General features: G+C 43.6%; 1 protein-coding gene across 2 annotated transcripts in view; it reads right to left on the minus strand.

Annotated features, from left to right (window-relative positions):
- Positions 1–19,468, minus strand: part of HUNK (hormonally up-regulated Neu-associated kinase) — a 98,697-nt gene that overhangs the window by 17,797 nt on the left and 61,432 nt on the right. For both annotated transcript variants that reach the window (XM_079156426.1, XM_079156425.1), the window contains 3 exons: positions 13,196–13,323; positions 5,345–5,480; positions 314–476 (listed from right to left, as the gene is read on the minus strand). In XM_079156426.1, coding sequence (XP_079012552.1) covers positions 314–476; positions 5,345–5,480; positions 13,196–13,323 — 427 coding nt within the window. The remainder of the gene's footprint in view (positions 1–313; positions 477–5,344; positions 5,481–13,195; positions 13,324–19,468) is intronic.

The following is a 19,468-nucleotide window of genomic DNA, read 5'->3' on the forward strand; positions in this document are numbered from 1 at the left end:
AACTACTCCCCAGCTGGCCAGAGAAGCCCTCAATGCCTCTAACACGGGGAACCTAAATGGGGCAGAAGAAAGACAGACAACCGAGAAGCTGAAGGAAAGCGGGCTAGAAGCCCTCACAATTCTGCCCAGTGCTTAATTCTATGGGAGAACATTTGCAAAACATCTTAGATTATTTGAGAAGCAGGGTTGGATACTTCTTTATCCCTCAGTCTGGAAACTCAGCTTTGCATCAAGTTAAGTTAGAAGCTTGGATCAAGTGTCAGTGACTGGGCAACACTGGGCAGAAATAAACCTCCTCTAGGGTCCCACTTACGCCTGACAAATAGCGTTCAAGTTTCTTGTTTAAAAGGAAGTAGATGGCGAGGATGTGGCAGGCACGGTTGGACAGCACCGTGTTGATCACGTCACTGTTCTTGTAGCCGAGCTTCTCTGTCATGTGCAGCACCACACTGGGACTCAGGTCCTCCAGAGAAATCCTACAAGGCAGAGAGACAAGCAGTCACCTCTCCATAGAGTGGCTCACTCACATGGCCGCACAGCTGACCCCAAAGGCCCCCTGAGGACAATCAGGGTCATTCATTCATTCAATCACCTAACTATGGAAAAGTTCATGCATACCAGAAAGGGAAGGGAACAGTGTACAGTCAGCCCTCCAGATCCAGGGGTTCCCCACCAGTGAGGTTAAGCCACTCTCAGAGGGAAAATATTCTTTAATTACTCTGTACTGAACGTGTACCAGCATTTTTCTTGTGATAACTCTCTAAACAAATGCAATATAGTAACTATTCACATAGCATTTATATTGTTTTTGGTATTATAAGTAATAGAGAGGTATATCAAGTATACAAGAGAATGTGCAAAGGTTACATACAAAAACTATAGTATTTCACTGTACATAAGGGATTTGAGCATCTCCCAATTTTTGGCATCCTGAGGAGGGTTCCTAGAACCATTTCCCAGATAGAGGGACGAGCATACTTACCTCATGTCACACCATCACCTGGATGTAGCAAGTAACACTTTGCTACACTCACTTCATTTACTTCATTTATTGATTTATTTAGCTAAAGTATTTTAAATTATGGACACCATGACATTTTCTCTCTCAACACTTCAGTGTATGTCTTTAAAACCCAAGGATATCCCCTACAGAATCACACTCCCTTAGTATCCTCTTAATAATTCCTTAGTATCATCTAATACCCAGATCACATTCAAATTCTCCAACTGTCCCCCAAGTCCCTTTACTTAGATGATACTTTCCATAAAACCTATTTCTTGGCCATGGGTGGAGGCCACCCTCAATCTGGCCTTTGGTCTGCGAAGGAAGGTATTCGAGAGCTGGCCCACACCAGGTCAGGGGACAGGGAAGACTCACAAGTTCATAGGGGAGAGCCTGGGGCTCAGCTGGGAAGCGGGTACTCTCAGAGGAAGAGAGGTTGAAGCTTCATCACAGGGGTATGTAAGACACTTGTTAGGTCAGAAGGTTGAAGAAACAGTGGGCATTCACTTACTCACTCATTCATTCATCCACCCACCAAATCCCTGCCCCCATGGAGCTGATGTTCCAGTGGGAAAGAGAGAACATGACTTGATTTGGTCCTCCTGACAGTCCTATAAGTAGATACCATCATCATGTCCATTTTACAGATAAGAAAACCAAAGCCCACAGCAGCAAAGTAACTTTCCCAGAGTCACACAGGTGGAAAGAACAGCCCCAGAATTAAGACCTGGGCAGCCAGGCTTGGTCTGGATGTTAAACCTCTATGCTGTCTCTCAGCACACAGAATGGCTACAGAGAACAAGAAGTCAGGCTTAGGGTTCTAAGGCACTGTGTGCTGGTAATGTATACATCGTCAGATAGAGCATTCTAAATCTCTAAACAAATAGCATCCTGGGTGAGCAGAAGGCAAATGCAGATGGCCAGAGAGCCCTGTAACTGTCACCAGTTACATATCCGATGGAACCTCGGAACCATGATACCCAGAGGAACCCCACAGTGCAACCTGTAATTGTAAAAAGCTGGGAACCAACATGCCCAGTCCACATGGCCAATTGACAGGGTGCCAAGGGCAAAACTGCCTCCTGACCATCATCTTCTGTCCGTTGGTGTGAACTACCTCAGCTCTCCTCTCACTAGATTGGAGTAGCTACCCTCCCCAACCCCAAACCAAAGAAAAAAATGCCCAAAGAACAATGAAACCATTCTCCTCACTCCTGTTTACCACAAAATTACAAATTCTCGGTAATGGGTAGGAGAGAAGCTGAAATGACTAGTTGTAAAAAAAAAAAAAAAAAAAAAAAAAAATATATATATATATATATATGTATTAATAATGTTTGTTCAAATATATAAAATTACATGTGGTTGGCTAAAATACTCAATGCTCAAGGTGAGGTTGAAAATGCATGGTACCAACAGTGGGGGATGTGGTTCTGCTCCTGGCCAATCAGACCACAGACTCTTGCATGACTCTGCTCCTGGCCAATCAGAGGGCACCTACACTCACACAGTCCAACCCTCTATCTAGAGCAGGCTCCTGGGAGGCGGTGAGGCCCTAGCACAGGGACAATGATGTGAGGAGGGATGTAACCCGGGAATGGACACTCCATCTCTCCCTTTGTATTTATTGTCTTCAAGAAGAGGAGAGCCTTGCCAAAACAGGCTGTCAACAGTTTCTTGACTGCAAGTAATACATATTTAAAACATTTCCAATAAATAATGTATAATATTTGGTGCTCTCCAATATCTGTTATTGAATTTGTATCATCTCTGAATGTTTGAATGATATGGAGAGTGGTAAACTGTTCCAGAATATGAGGTATAATTTAAACTATGTAAGTTCTCATTAAATCTGGTTTTATACCCTTTTGAACTAATTCTGTTCTGTATCAGCCATAACTTCCTTTCCTCCCCACCCATCTGCAGAGCTAAAGGAGAGTTGGGGAGCTGTCCAGGCCTCTATAGAGAGGCAGCAAGGTGGACCCTAAAAATGTCTGTGTTAGACCCAAGGGCCAGCCAGGCTCCCCACAAATATGTATGGACTGACTGGCACAAACATTTATTATAAAAATGTTATTTTCTTCTTTCTTTTTAGAGATCAGTTCAGAAGTCCAAATGACTTTATAGGAGAAGATTTTACAAAAGAGTGATATAAAACCTGGGACCTTCATTTCCTGAAGGAAAACGCTGACAACGTCTGAAATAATTAAATCTGGGGCTAGGAACGTTGGGAAACAATAAACCACACTTTATAAATAGTCCTTTCCTTAATTGAATGTTCTTTCTCCTTTTATCTATGTGCTAGTAAAACTGTAAAAGTAAGTATCAAAAATATATTTTTATCTTAAAGATAAACATTTTTTAAAATAAAGATTATAAATAACGTGGACCTCCCCCAGCAGTTTGGCATTCTGGCTTCCTGTCTTAAAAATGGAGCACTGATCTGACTCTAGTATAAAATGAGTAATGGACCTTACATGAACAGAATACACTGAGCATCCAGGGGCGGGGAATCGTTATATATGAGCTCTGAACCATGTTTACAATCTACCTGACCAGTTACTTGTTCCGTCTCTGTGTTTCTGACCAAGTGCAAAAAAATGACCAATCTGGCAAAACCAGAACTTGAATTTCAGTTTTAATCTACCAAATCCTGTTTACAAATGTGAGAAAGCTACAAAATGAGATGCCACATCATGACTCTTTGTCAACAAAGATGTGGCCACCAAGAGGAGGGCTGGCTGGATTTCTAAGGCCCTTCCACAGCTGCGGAGTTGGTGGATGGATTATGCTCATTTAGATGGTGATTACATTAGTTTAATGACTCATCTGGCTGCCACCAGTGCCCCTGCTTCAACAGAAAGCATACCTGAGTGCTGCCATCCATTGGTAATGAGGCACGTCCCCTCAGCTCTGCTTTCTGCCTCACTCTAGGGTAATATTTCTGGTGTATGTTTCAGATACTGGCCCAAATCGAGCAGGTGTTGGAAAACAGCAATCTATTTTCAGGTTCCCTTGGTAACCTAAGTAATCTAGACTTTGTCTAAATTACCGCCCATGAGCCAAATGCTAGAATTCTAGATGGCAACTGTGCAAAACCACCTCCTCTCTGGCCACAGCAAGTGTAAACTTGGCCGAGTAGTGTGGATAAAGTAGTGTGAAGGGTTCCACAAGGCCCCCTTCCATTCTTCTAGAACTTCCCTCCCAAGGCTGAACCTTGCTGCTCATTTTGTTCAGAGAACTCTGCATTTCAGCTCTGACAAGAACTAAAGCATGTTTTCAGAACTTTCTAGGCATTTTGGAACTATGACCACAGAGGATGCCCCCTTCTCTACCCTGTCAGTCTCCCTTCAACCAGTGGTTCTCTGGTCCCCATCCAAGCTTGGTCAAATGTGCAGGCCTCTCTACATCTGTAAAAAGAGGAGGGATCTCAGACCTGGAAGGTACTGGGTCTGGTGGTCTCCACGTCTGCTCTAACATAACCAGGGTGAAGGTCCCCTCCCAAGCTCGCATTGGTTAATATGATGTCAAATGAGTAAGAAAGAAGTTTATCAGGACATGATACTTGTTTTCAAAACTGTAGTCAGCACCCCAGCACAGAGAAGCATGGGCCACACAAAGTGCCCCTCAGTGTTCCTGGCTGTGGATTCCTAGTCCATAACTCTCCTTAATAGGTCCTCCTCATGGATATGGACAGGTAAAGCCTGATGGCAAGTCCAAGGGAAACCCAGCAGGAAGTGAGTTACCCCTTCCCCCTCTTCTTCAATGTATTAAGGTGAGGTCTCAGGGCTGCAAGAAACATCAAGAACAAAGTAGCAGAAAAGGAGTCTAAGGGGTGGTCTCAAGGACGGTTCCCCGGGAGTCTGCCTGGTGTTGGCAGGAGAGCTCAGGGGTGGATCAAACAGGCTCACATGCTCACAGACACACAGACATGCACACACACACACACTCACACATGCACATGCAGACCCAGGCAGACACGGGTACACACACATCCACACACACACACTCAGGCCATAGTTTGTCTGCATGGTCCCTTCTTGGGAACTGAAAAGCAGTATCCCTCAGGGAAGACACAGCCCGTCAGAGCAAGGCTAGGAGACGGGGGCGTGGCCTGGATTTCAGCCTCCACTCGCCCCTCTGAACAACCGCACGCCCAGGCCCGGTCTTCTTCCTCTTATGCACGGAGGTGAGCTTGTCTGTGGACAGGCAGATGCAGAGGCCAAGGGAAAACGCAGCTTTGCCTTGAATCACGTGCAACCTCCTGTCCAGAGGACTACTCAGGGCTTCAAGGACAGGCCCTGTCTCAACAGAGGCGTTCCTCTGCGTGCGCTTAATTACCTGTTGGGATAGGTGACGTTACAGGGCACTTTGCCTGTGTAATTCTCATTGAGCCAGCGATTCGCCAGTGCTTGCTGAATATTTGGCCTCTTCACGGGATCTGGTTCCAGGAGAGAGCGCAGGAAATTGATGGCTCCTGGAAGACATTTGGCAAAGAACACACTTGTTACAGGCTGAATGCAGATATAGACACCACTGAGAGTCACAGCCGGAGACCCAGCAGCTCGCCTTCCCGCCCGGGGCCACTGCTGGTGTGATCTTTGTCTGTGTCTCTGGGCACTGCTTGGACTCAATCATTCATAGAGAATGGGTTCCGTCCCACCTCCCCTTGGACAGTGTGGCGGGCGGAACCTGGGGCCCAGGGTTACGCCATGTGCATCCAAAGATGGCGACTGGCAGAGAGCAAACGGCATTCTGAATATGCATGGAGAGAGGCAGAACGCGTTTACAATTGGCTGTATTGTAATCAGTTCAGCCGCCTAGCGCGTGGACAGATATACTTTACATGTATGCTCGAGTGAGTGACTGCTTGACCTTTAACAGGATTGGATGGACATATCTGGTTACAATTGCTTATGCATGAGACTGCTTATATATTGAGAGTGTTATTGGAATAAACGGGAAGCTGCTTCATGAACTTCTGAAGAGTACGTGTCTTTTGTCCTGCTGGTCAGGCCGAAAGCGTGAGAAGCGGCTTTCCATAGGCGGAGCAGCTTGGAGCCGCCAGGCAAAGAAGCCATGGTCTTTCATAAGAGCGGCGCGAGCCACTTGAAGCAGCCTGTTGGCAAGCAGCAGTGGCTTTCCGCATGACAGATGGGATTTTATTTTATTATTTTATATATATAAAATATTTATAATCTATTAATATAATATATTAATATCATAATTATATTATAGATCATTAATATGTTACTATTATATTTATAATATATAATATAAATATATGTGTATACACACACACACACACACACACACACACACACACACTGGGGATTGAACCCAGGGGCACTTTATCACTGAGCCACATTCCCAGTCCTTTTTTGTATTTCCTTTTTTTTTCTTTTGTGGTGCTGGGGATTGAACCCAGGGCCTTGTGCTTGCAACTTTTTTGTATTTTATTTAGAGACAAGGTCTTGCTAAGTTGCTGAGTCTCAGCAATTGCCTCAGTCTCCCAAGCCACGGAGATTACAGGCATGTACCACAGCACCCTACCCAGATAGGGTTTTAAATCCCATTTCCTCCAATTTCTTTCTCTCTCTCTCAAAAAAATAAGAGAAAAAACAGAGGTCTTAATCTAAAGAGTTTAAGGTATCTGTCCAAGGGGTGCAACTGGTATGTGACAGCATATACTGTCTCCCTGAGCTGTGTGCTTCCCAGGACAACCTGTGGTCTCTTCTTATCATTTAGAATCAACCAAGGAAATGTATATTTATACACTTGAAGGATGAAAGAAGGTAAGCGGGAAATGCCTGCTCTCAAGGGCCGTTACTCAGCACCCAGAAGGAAGCCAGAGGGAAAGGAGAGGCCTTCGAATTAGATCCACAGACATGCCCTTACCGTGGGCACCCAGCTCTCAGAAGCCCAAGGAGGTTCTTTCTGGTCTCTTCTTATAAAGCCACTCTCCATGGCTGCCCACTTCTTCCCCAGACTCTGTGAATAGATGAAGTAGCACCCAGACCAGGCAGAGTCCATGCCCATAGAGTCGAGTGCATCAGGCTGACGTGACCCCAGAGAGCCACATGCTCTGGCTAAAGCGTTAGGTAAACTCTGTAGTGGCGATTCGCGTCTTAAACTCCTAGTTTGCCTACAGAGCTCCAGCAAGCTCCGCGCTGACCAGATGGGCTCCCTTCTTTTGTGCTTGGGCAGGGAGTATGCCAATAAAGTTTCTCCTTGTTTTTTGGCCTCAAGAGCCTGCCGCAGTCACACTAGTCATGCCGAGCATGATGTGTAAGGAAAGTAATGAAAAACTGTTGACAAAACGATAAAATCCCAAATATCCCTTTTCCTTCTATCACAGGCAAAAAGTCTTTTTTTTTTTTTTTTTTTTTTTTTTTTGCAGTTCATAGTACAATATTTTTAAAAGCACTGGATCTGCCTTCCCTAAACATTTACAGAACACCTGCTATCTGCCGAGGCTAGCGACCAGAAGCCAGCTCATTCCCGAGCAGAACATTTGCATCCTTTAAGATTATAACAAGGGAGGTAACTATGTAACACAAATATATGCACATCAAGGTCACAGACTGCAAAACTGTTCAGCTTGACAGCAGGCAGCGTGTCCTCCTACGGTCAGAGAATGCCAGGGTTACCACAAGTGAAGATGCACTGAGTGCTTGAGTTCTGGGGCTACAGTATTTTCTTATTCTATATTTCTTATTTTAGAGAGCATTATTACAATGTCTTGAAATATAAAAAGATTCTTTTATGTAGCCTTGTACATGATATCCAATTTGCAACATACCAAATAGTAAGTCCCAGAAAAATAAACTGAATTGAGTCAGTCTCCAAATTTTTCTATCTTTTCCTCCAAAGTTATTTTCCAATTTTCTAAGAGGACCTCACTTTGCAAGGAAAAGTTATAAAAATGCTCACTTTCTCACCAGCTTTACGTTTTCATTTTAATACGGTTCTTAAAAGCATGATGGGACGTGGGTGACGTATTTTCTGCAGGATAGAAATAAGGCCATCATGAGGGGCCAGCTGTGATGCAAGAATTGACTCAAGGGAAACCTCCTTTACTAGGTCATGCCCCAGGTGACTCCTCCAGGAAGAGTTCCCAAGCAGCTAAAGAGGTCACCAGAAGGTCATGTCCCTTTAAGAATGGAGCAGGTAAGAATATATGTAAAGATACCCTAACAATCACAAGGAATATTTAATAACATAAATTTGATAGCTGGATCTCCAAATAAAACTTTCCTAAAATGTTCTTCAAAGCAAACAGATCTCTAAAAGAAGAGCTTCCTCTTTTTGGACCCTCTACCTCCCTTCCCTGAGCACCCTGACATTGCTGAGTCATTTGGATCTTAACCAGGGACATCTACTGATCCAAGGAACAAGATATGGGCTTACTGAATGGAACTGAGAGCTGCAGAGTAGGATGTGTTCTGAGATGTCTCTGTTGCTTACCCTTATAGGACCTGAACAACCCTCCTGAGTGATGGCTGGGCCTTTTCAGAGTATGATTAACCAGAAAAGCTAAGGATAAACTGGATATGCATTTTTGTTCTATTTTCACAACCAAGTGCTCTGCATATTCACAAACTGCTGATGAGCACAAGTAATTTTAGTTCAAATCTCTGCTGACGAATTTTATTCCCTTGGACGTCACAAACATTGCATTACTATCCTAAAAGGACTTTGAGAACATCCTTAGACCTCTTTGGAGTTTGTGTTAGGTCTTAAAAATCTCTATGTCTCTGGGGAAAAGGGATTAAAAATATTTCCCATGGTCTCAGAAAGCCACTATAGCTTCCTGAACCGTCTAGAAGAGAGAGCTGGAAACGTCCAGAAGCTTGAGTTTCCACTGAGGTGACAGAAACAAGGGGTGAGTTTCATGGACTTGCAAGGGTAATAATGCCGAGTCAACTCAAATTTCAAGATTTCTTCAAACTGAATCTACCAAGATGACTAGGATATAATAGATATGATCATTACAATTGGGAATGACTCAACTGTCAAATTAATAAAAATGTGTGTTACTGAAACATGATCAAATTGACATATTTTCAATCTGGATTGACATTACTCAAAACACAAAGACCTACAGGCACTCGAAAGTAGTAAATCTTGGAGAGAGGGGCATCTTATACTCAATAAAATAAGGGAATGAAAATAACACAATATAGTGGGAAAATCTAGGTCTTCAGTCAAGCAGGCTTAATCCCCCTGAGACTCAGTTTCCTCACTGGTAAATTGGAAATGATGGTTCTTACCATGCAGGATTGAGTGAAAAAAGATAACATGAAAAACACCCATGAATGGTTATCCAATAAACAGCACCTACTCTTGATTAGGGGTAAACTGTATTCCTGGGGGTTAGCAGATACCATGGGTGAGCTGAGCTGAGCGGGTTGGAAGAAAGAGGAGATAAACTGGGAGGTGTGTAAAGGGCTGGAGAAACGGGACGATGGGACAGCAGCTGGTCCCCACAGCCCAAGTCATTCAGTCTGTAAACAACAGATGATGCCCAGGGCGACTGAGCAACTGGTGCACAGTCTGGACCCTCCTGCAAAGGGCCGTCCCAGCCCTGAGCAGTCAAACCATTGAGTAGGCCATCCGCCCAGGCCATGCATGCACGTCAACCCTACAGACAGCAGCACAGATTCCTTGAGCCACAGCCCTGGACACACCCTACACCTGATACCTGGCATAGAGGATTAAAGCCCTGGTTGAGGAGAGTTATTTATGTATACCAATAGTTTGAAAAGGAGGAATGGGAAACCAGATTCCTTAACTGGGAAATCAGATCTAGAAATGCAATTCATGCTTGACAAGTCAAAAAAATAAAGCCTTATAGGAACGTGAGGCTCTTTAAGAAACACACTCAGAGTTGTGCTTAGGGCCAAAGGAAAAGCTCTCTGCTCTATTCAAGAGTCAGGTGAAGCCGTGATATTAGACACCAATTCCAGTGACCCTGAAAGCTTTTGAAACATTTCCAATATTTCCTCTCTGCAATTACCTCTGGACCATTTCTTAACATTTCAAAGTGGGTATTTTTTACTTTTTTTAAAGAAAAATTAAATTTTCCCAATCAAAAAACACTTAGAAAGCAGCCTGAGGAGGTGGGCAAGGTTATTGAGAGTGAAAACACAGTATGTCTCTGAAGTAAGGAGAATGATTTTCTTGTGCCCTTAACCCACCTGCCTTTGTCTGGCTGCCCAACCCAGGCCCATGATGAAAGCAGGCTCAACTGTCATCTGCTCCTGTCACAGCCTGTACGTGTCTCACATGAAGGCCACTGGCAAATCTCTCTGGCTTTCCACCTTCAATACACAAGGTAAGGTGGCATGTTCCACCCCATTTCCTAAGCGAGCTATGTGCTGTGCTTCAGAAAGCTAAGAGGTATGAGTGGAAGGGACATGTTGTGGGAAATTTCATGATGGTGAGAGATCTTGGCTTCCTCTTTCCCTCCTCCCCTCTGCACCAACCCAGCAATGTTGGAAATGGTGGCTGTTTCACCAGCCTGGGGCTGTAGGAGGGGCAAAGCCTGTCAATCTCTGGTCCAACTCTTAACATATATAGCATGAGTGGGAACTAAGCCTTCATATATCTCAGGTCTCTGAGAACAGGGGTGGGGGATGATTGTTACTGAACCTTAACCTGGCCTACCCTGACTAATACAATGAGAAGGCAGCAGATCAGCAGTTCTCCAGCTGCTTAGGGTCTCAAGGGGATTCAGAGTGAGCACTGCTTGCCTTTTCCAGGCATGGGGTGCAAACATATTGCTACTGTACTGTGTTGTGGTCAAAGCAAGTTCCAAACCATCAGAGCAGCTTCAGAATCACCCTGAGAGATGGCAACATTCATGACTAAATGATGCTATAAACGGAGCTTGCTAGAGGGAATACAAAAGGGTGCAGCTACGCTGAAATGAGTGTGGCTATTTCTTACAAATGAAATACATGCTTACTATCTGACCCAAAAATTTCACTCTTAGGCATTTGCCCCAGAGAAGCGACGTCATATTCACACAAACACCTGTACATGAATGTTCACAGCAGCTTTCCTCAAAACAGCCCCAGAAGGTGAACTACCCAATGGTCCTTCAGTGGGTGAATGTTTAAACAAACCTTGATGTATCTTCGCCACTACTCAGTGTCACAAAGAAACAAGGTCTTATGCATGCAAAGACTTGGATGGATCTCAAAGAAATTATGCATCATACATATATAAATGCACGAATGCATATACTGACAAAAAGTCATATGTATATATTCAAATATATGCATGCATATACACACACATGTATTGCATTTTTGAAATGACAAAGTTACAGAGATAGAGAACAGGACAGTGGTTGGAGGGAGAGTGGGAGGGAGGGAGGAGCTGAGGCTACTGAGGGACCGCACAAGGGATCCTTGTGATGGAACTGTACTGTCCCTTCACTGTGGTGGCCGTAACACGCACCTACCTCTGTGATGAATTGCACAGGACTGACTATACTCCAAACCAAACAGGAAGACCTGTGAAACTCGTGAAATCTGAATAAGGCCAACAGACTTTTATCCATGTTAGTGTTCTGGTAGTGATATCATGCTACCATTATAGATGGTCACTGCCACTGGAGAAAATTGAGTGAAGGATATATGAATCTCTATGCATTATTTCTTACAGTCGGGTATGAATCTGCAATAATGCCACAAATCAAAGTATTTTTTAAAAAATCTTGCTAAACAACTATCCCCTCTACTTTCTATCCCCTTATCTTGATTTTACTTAGAGCACTTACATTACCAAATACCACAATTTTTATGTCTATATATATATATATATATATATATATATATAATTTTTTTTTCCTTACTCACTGAATACAGTATAAGTTCTATAAGGGTAGAGACATGGTTACTGGCACCAAGAACATGCCCAGCACATAAGTGGTGCTTAACACATGTTCACAATATAAATGAACAAATTAAATATGGAATGAATGAATGCATGAATATTCCCCATAGTGCTCTGCAGCACATAACAATTCCTTCATTATTTTGCACATTTTCTAACTCTAAGAGTTAACAGCACTCGAAGTAGAGAGATTTATTTTGGAAGACAGAACCATACCATATCTTCCCAAGGCTGGAAGGCCTCCCTTACTAGCCTGCAACCTCCAGGGATTCCACCCTGCCTCATGAAGGTGAAGGTGTGGTCTGAGTTCAATGATTACATACAAGAACTCGCTTCAGGGCTGGGGTGCAGCTCAGTGCTGGAGTGCTCTCCTGGTACGCACAAGATCCTGGTTCAATCCCCAGCACCATAAAAAAAATTAAAAAATAAAAAAAATTAAAGGGCCTTTGAGAACTCATTTCAGCTTTGATTCCACTGGTCAAGCATAAATTCAAGGTCAGCTTTGTGGATGTTTTATAAACTCCAGAGAAAAACTACCTAACAGTAGTAAAATAAAATGCCATTTAAAAAATTACTTCGTGGGGGGATGTCTAAAACTTCATCCCGGTAAAGCTGAGTTAATCCCAAGGGAAAACTAAATGGCCACCAAAGCCAAGCTTAGGTCAGGAACTTGATGCGAACTTTGAACAAAACAAAAGAACAATTTGTACTGACTTATAGGATCAGAAACCAAGTCTTAACACAAATTGTTCACTGCAATGGGAACGTGCTGAAGTCTGAGAGTTCTCTTCTCACACACCTGATGAGTCAGTCTAATGAAGTCACTGAACCCATATACATTAAAAGCTTTTGAACAGGCTCAAAAACTCACATAACAAAACAACTTGAATGAAACTACTATTTCTTTACAGTGAACTGACTGCAGAAAACATAACAGAAATGTGATTATAAACCCTGTTTTCCAAGCCAACCTTCTAATATGAAGAGTTTTAAAACAATCAAGCCTGTAATTACTTTTCGAGTGGAGAAGATCCTTTTGATGTGTGTTTTGTTCAGAAGGAGGGAGTTAGGGCTTTGGAATTCTAACAGAAACGGAAAGGACACAGGTGCCAGAAGAGGAGCGCACGGCGTCTGCTCAGCCACCCCCGGAGACTTAACAATGGGAAGACACACTCACCAGATAGCCACGACAGCACCGCCTCAAAACCAAATACCACGTCACCAATGGACCCAGCCAGTCAGAACCAAGGTCCTGCAACCCTGGATCCAGAGTCGCAGGTGAGTTACCTGTGGAGAGCTGGGTGGGCAGGGGGTTCATTTCTTTGTCCACCATCTTCTGGTACAAAGCTCGCAGGCTGAAGGGTTCCACTGTGAAGGGCAGGGTCCCAGTCAACATGGCATACATGTTCACACCTCTGAAAAGAGAAACCAAAGCATGAGGCCAGGGTGAGGCCTCAGGTGGGGTGGGCAAAGGGGACATGGGCTTGGTTCACGCTTCCAAGCTGACCTCAACAGGTCTCCTTCCTGGTCATCTTTCTAGAACTCTAAGCACCAAGCTGAAGCACCTGCGCTGACAGGTTCTGGGGAGAACAGGACTCCAGAGCTGAGCAGCTGAGACCTCCCAGACCTGCCTCCTCAGGAGGGGATGCCCTGTACCTCTCTTCTCTCGGAATCATGAACGGGTTGAGCATCCCTAATCTGAAATCCTGAAGGGCTCCAAATTCTGAAACTTTTCTGAGCCTCAACTTGCCACCACAAGTGGAAAATCCCACCTCTGACCTCATGTGACAGGTCAGCCAGACTCAGATTCACTAGAAGTGTGGCATAAAGTTACTTTCCGTGGATATGAAACACCCGTCAAGTTAGTGATTCAACATGGGCCTCATCCCCAAGCTATCTCATTATGTGTCTACAAAAATTCTAAAATCTAAAAAACATCCCAAATCCCAAACAATTCTGGTCTCAAGCATTTCAGAAGTGGCCCTGCCATTGTGCAATTTTCCAAGTGTGGCTTACAAGGTGGAAACTACAAGTGGCCAGACAGACCAAAACATCCAGGGCAAGACCTCCCTATGAGCACCCAGACCCATGAGCTGACCAGGTTACCCATCAGCCCTTTTAAACCAGGTTACTAATCAGCCTTTTGAAAATCAGTGTGTTATTCTTCTCTTGAATTTTTTTTTGGTTTATCGCTAGAGAAATTCCTTTCCACCCTCATTTCTTATTTTATTGCTTATTATGAGACCATGTCATCCAGCCCTGGCCCAATATCTCAGGTATGGTTAAAATACCTTCCGAGTGGGCTTAACTGCTGATATTCAAAGCCAATCTAGAGAAGAGCAACTTCTTCTCAGAGAGTTTTTATTTTCCTGATGTGCAAGCCTAATATCATTTTGATGAGATTTCCTGATGGGGATGAAATGCCTGCCTGCCAAGAGGTCTCCACTGTTCAAAAACACCCAGGGGAATATGTTTTTAAAACAGGCAATAGGATTGCCAGTCAAAACAAATCCGATGAGACTGATTGAAATGAAGACCCTTGAGGCCTAATTCCACGGAGGCGCCTCTGAATTATGGCATTCCAGATAATGACAGGTACTGGGGCCCATGGGCTCTGACTAAAAATCATTCTCAAATTTCAGACACACAGTAAAAGCCACTTCCCGCTCTGAACTCACAGCGGAGTGAGGGAGACAGTTACACAAATATTCATTCCACAAATTCCTGCTGGATGCCTCTCTGCCCACACAGGGTTAGAGGTGCCCGAGAAGGATGTCGCCATCTTGGATTTGAAGTTGGGGAGAAGCAGCCACTTGAATACATAAGAAAATAAGCACATCCTTTCAAGTACACAGGAAATAAGAAAGAGGTGAACTGTGCTGCTTTGGACAGCCACTAGCAGAGTTCAATGAAGGGAAACAAAGGATAGGCCCACAGGCACATGAAGACAGGGAGGCCTCTCAGGTGGTGGGCACTGAGGGTAGGAGCTCATGTTTGTATATACTGTTGTCTGGCTGGAGGTGAAGAGGGGAAGATGAACGGCATATCAAGAAACGGAGAGGAGAATAGACAGGGCACATGTGGCCATTTATAGCAGCAATTCTCACTGTGTGTGCAAGAATCACATTCCCTGGGATATGTACAGGTGCAAAGTGAACACAAATTCTAGAGCCAAAGTGGGGAGTAGTCCTCTCCTGGAAATGGATTAAAGGGGTTCAGAATGGGGAGCAGGAGATGGGCAGCAAAGGCAGTGAACTGCTAGTGATGTCGGAATGAAAGCAATGGCACAGGATAGAGAGAGAAAGCAAATCAGCAGCAGCTAAAGGGGACACACAAAGGCACCAGTGTGGAGAGCCAAGCTATGGTGGCCACAGAGGGACAATGGAGGAGGCTGAGAGAGCAAGTTTTGGGGTGGAGGGAAGGAGCGTTGGGGTGGAAACACATTCAAGAACCTACTAAGCAATGCTGCATTTAAGATAGGTTTGAGATAAAACCAAACACCTCTACCTTGGAGGATTTTTGGAGACCCATAAGAGAGAAAACTTAGCCAAATAATTCTAAAATTTCTAAATATATGAAGAGGCCTCAATGGATGGAAATCCTCTAGCACATCCCAGAAAGTTGCCGGGAAGCACTGAACAGCCTCAGAGACAAGTACCCGACCTTCCTAAGGCTGCCTGACCTACTTAGGACAGCTATGCAGGAGGAAGGGCTTCCCAACACTAGGCCAAGGTCGACATCTCCTATGCTTCAGTTCTGGAACAAGATCGGTTGCTCTTCCGTGATCAGCACTTGACTCATTCAAAACCTGGAATCATGACCTCCCCAGCCCAGGCCCTTTGCCCGAGCTTCATGTGACACGGCTTAGAGTCCCATCAAAAACCTGGCTCTCTGCTCTGAAAACACACCAGCTGATTCATGTACTTAATGAATTTTAAAGTTTTCATAGTATATAATAAAGACCTAATATTTCAACAGAATTCGAGTGAATTGAACTTAAGGGCAAAAAGAAAAAAAGTTTTTAAAGGATTCTACCCCTGCTCACTTCCCTGAACTTCATCTTGTCTCTAACCTTCACACTAAAGCTGCAGAGGCTGGTACTTACGAGTGTTTTATAACGTCAAACCCCATGCAGTGCTTTTGAAATTGAGGTACACGGGCATATTCTCTGGGGTGCAGCAGTTCTTATTTTTCTTTTTGGTGATGTAAATACATACATATATATATATATATATATATATATATAAATATTTTGTACACTAGAAATAGGGCATCATCAGGACCATGACATAACCAAGGACTCTTCCCCTGTAGACACAATTTCAGTGCTGCAAAATTATTTAAAGATGCACAGTTTTTACCAAAACAAATCCCTTTTATTGTCACAGTGTAATGGGAACAGAGCAGAAGTGATGCTTCTGAGCTTCTGTGGAAAAGAACATGTCTTGGTAGTTGGAGAACTTCAGAGGGCGTTCCTCAGTCCTGCAGCGTCAGCACCACCCAAGAATTCGCCATGGAACCTTCCGGGTGCTTCTGATGCACACTCAGGTTTGAAAGCCATCGGAAGGATGGAAAATGGTGGAGAACTGTGTCATTCTGAGACGGGCCTGACCAGCTGCAAGAACCCGGCCCAGCAGGGAGACTGCACTCAGACTGGCCTCAAGAGCTCAGCTCCGTAGACCATCAGCCACTGCGTTACATTAACATCACTTACTTGGAATACTCGGGGATTCTTTCAGTCTCACTCATAATTAACTTGTAAATTGGTTTTGGCAAAGGAGTTTGATTTTTGGATTCATAAACTTGTAAGTAACATTTAAATAAAAATAACCTAAGTCAACAAATGAGATGATCAAGAATGCTATTCCTTTAAAAAGAGAGTGTGCACTACTCAAGTCTGAAGAACTTTGAACTCTAAGGTCTATATTCACTTTCATCTTTAGGGGACATGTGGCTTCCTGTTATGGGTGGAGTGGATCCAAAGTGCAGGATGTCTCCAAGAGACAGGATGCTGCGGCCATAGGCCAGGAACCCAATTGAAGGGGTCTGGCGAGTGTATGGGGCCCACTCTAAAACTCTATGAAAGTCCCTTTAAGGAGTCCTGGAGATGCCAAACTGCCTGCCTCCTTGTCACTGAATGGCTTCAAAAGATGACTAAATCTCCAGTCACTGCATATGACTCTGGTCTTTGCCTCTCCATTGTCTGGCTTGAGTCACAGATAAAGGTGACAGACATTTGTCTTAAAGAACTCCAGGGTCTAACCAGAATCCAGTAAGTGGTTTCTAGAGAAACTCTTGATTACCAAATTGACACCAGAATTCCACTCCTCTGGGAGGAGTCAATCGTCATCAAAAACAGTGGCAAATCCTTAGAAGAGCTAACTTCCTCGTCCCAGGGACTTTCGGCTGTAAAACGTGGATAACAATGGCACCTACCTCCCAGGTTATATGGAGGTCAAACACAGGAAATCACAGAGAGAACTCAATGCTGTGTCTGGCAAAAGTTAAGTGCTTAATAAATGTGATCTGTTGTTTCATTTTTAAAATCTTTTTTAAAAAACAACAGGAATAAAAGTTACAATTAAATCTGTGCCCCACAGCCAAATAATAATGGAAACCTACATTCGTAGTCAGATAGTTATAGATGTCAAAAGGGAAACCAGACTGGGCATCTGAATTCCTCTCTCTGGGAGTTTGCATGCATGTTTAATATCTGGATAAAGAGAAATGTAGTCCCTTTGACATGTGACAAGCATGCAAGAATACCAACGGGAGACGTGGAATGCAGTTTATAAACCTCTGTAATCCCATAGAATTAGGAGGAGTTTCCAAACATGTTCAGAATTTCCTGATGGGTCTTTGAAATATGGCTCAGGGGCTTCCTGGGTTCTCTGTGGCAGACATGGGACTCCTAAGAATCAAAGAGTTTTAAAGAAAGAGAATAATTAGAGATGGGAATGAAGGAGATCGACAAACTAATACTACTAGCATTTTTCCAAGCAGAAAGAAATATGGGTGAGTCATTGTCAGACGGGAAAAAACCCAAAGGAGACTGGACAGTGGAATATTCTGACGTCCAAAGAGAAAGAAAGAGTGAGGTTAAGAGAGCTGAAGGAAGGAAAGGGGCCCCACGAGGTGCAAATGTGGAACCTCTGAAATTAAGTCAGAAACTAAATGGTCCTAATATTTAGTCTGAGACACAAAAATATTTCCTGAAGGAAAAGCTGGGATATCACCTGCCAACCCAGAGAGGAAAAACATAGCTCCCTGGAAAAGTCTTTAGAAACTCTACCAAGATGCAAGGGACAGAGCAACTGCAGTGCTATGCTGGTAGGTGGATACAGATTCTGCGTCCTCAGAGGGCACATGGGCAGGAGTCTCAACAACCACCCAGAGAGGTCCAGAGTGCAGCTGAGAGAAGAGCAGCTCACAGATACACCTGGCTTCATGAGTCTTCCAGGAAGGAACCACCTTAGAAAAAATGAAAACATTTTCCACCTGAAAACAATATTCTTCCATCTTTCACTATCAATTTTCAGTAAAACAACTTCCAATTTAAGGTCTTGTAAGTAGAAGAGGAACAGATCTCTCTTTAGAAAATCTCACTCTTCAACACTGCTCCATTAAATGCTCTGCAGATTTTCTTGTGGGTTTCAAGACTTTTGTTTCCATTTCCTTCCCTCCTTCATCTCTTCTATTTGAAATGCTCATGCTAGCTGCAAAAGAGGGAGAGGAGCCTTGGACTTTATAACTGAAAGCTCAAAAGCTAAAGGAAGCTTCTTTTTGAAAAGTCAAAAGCCCTGAACGTTCCAAAAGCAGCAGAGGTCTCTTTCCACCTCCTTGTCCTTCCATTCTTCATTTTGAGGGTGTCTGAATGGAGAAAAAAAATTCTTCCACATCTGACCCCTGCTAATAGCTGATGGTGTCTGATAGCACTTTTTTACCAAGCACTGAGTCTGAGGCCTGGAACAAATTCTCTCACTCTCCATCCTTGATGCCCAGTTCTTATGAAGATAGGAGAATGGAAACATGATGGTACCTCTCAGGCAACTTGTCTACTCAGATATGTTGGAGACAGGCAGAGGATTTTTTTCCCACTCAGTGAAAACAGATTCAGTGAGCTAGGGAGGAGACTTGGGTGTGCCAAGCATGAGTCTCCCTGAGGCGCTCTGCCTTCACACAATGCTTCACCCACCCCAGAAGGCCCAGGACAGCAAAGGGCAGCTCTGGTGGATAAAATGCTGTAGTCTCCATTCTTTGAGAAAGAACTCTGACAGTCCATTTTCCTTATCCTTAGGGGATCACAGATGTTCTCCAAGAAGCATTGTAATATTCTAAAAATAAAGTTAATTTTGATTCTTTTCAAGTAAAAAAAGTACTTCATTAAAGATCTTTAAAATTAGCATAAATAGCATTCTAGAAAAAGACCAGTTAGCAACCATAAAGATTTGATGCACCAGTATGAACATCTTGGTTTTGTGGGTAAAGTCTCAAAGTTCACTGGAGATTTTAGATAGATATAGATATACATATATATGTATATTATATACATAAACACAT

This window comes from Sciurus vulgaris (assembly GCF_902686455.1).
Source record: "Sciurus vulgaris genome assembly, chromosome: 10".
In the NCBI taxonomy this organism is placed as follows: domain Eukaryota; kingdom Metazoa; phylum Chordata; class Mammalia; order Rodentia; family Sciuridae; genus Sciurus; species Sciurus vulgaris.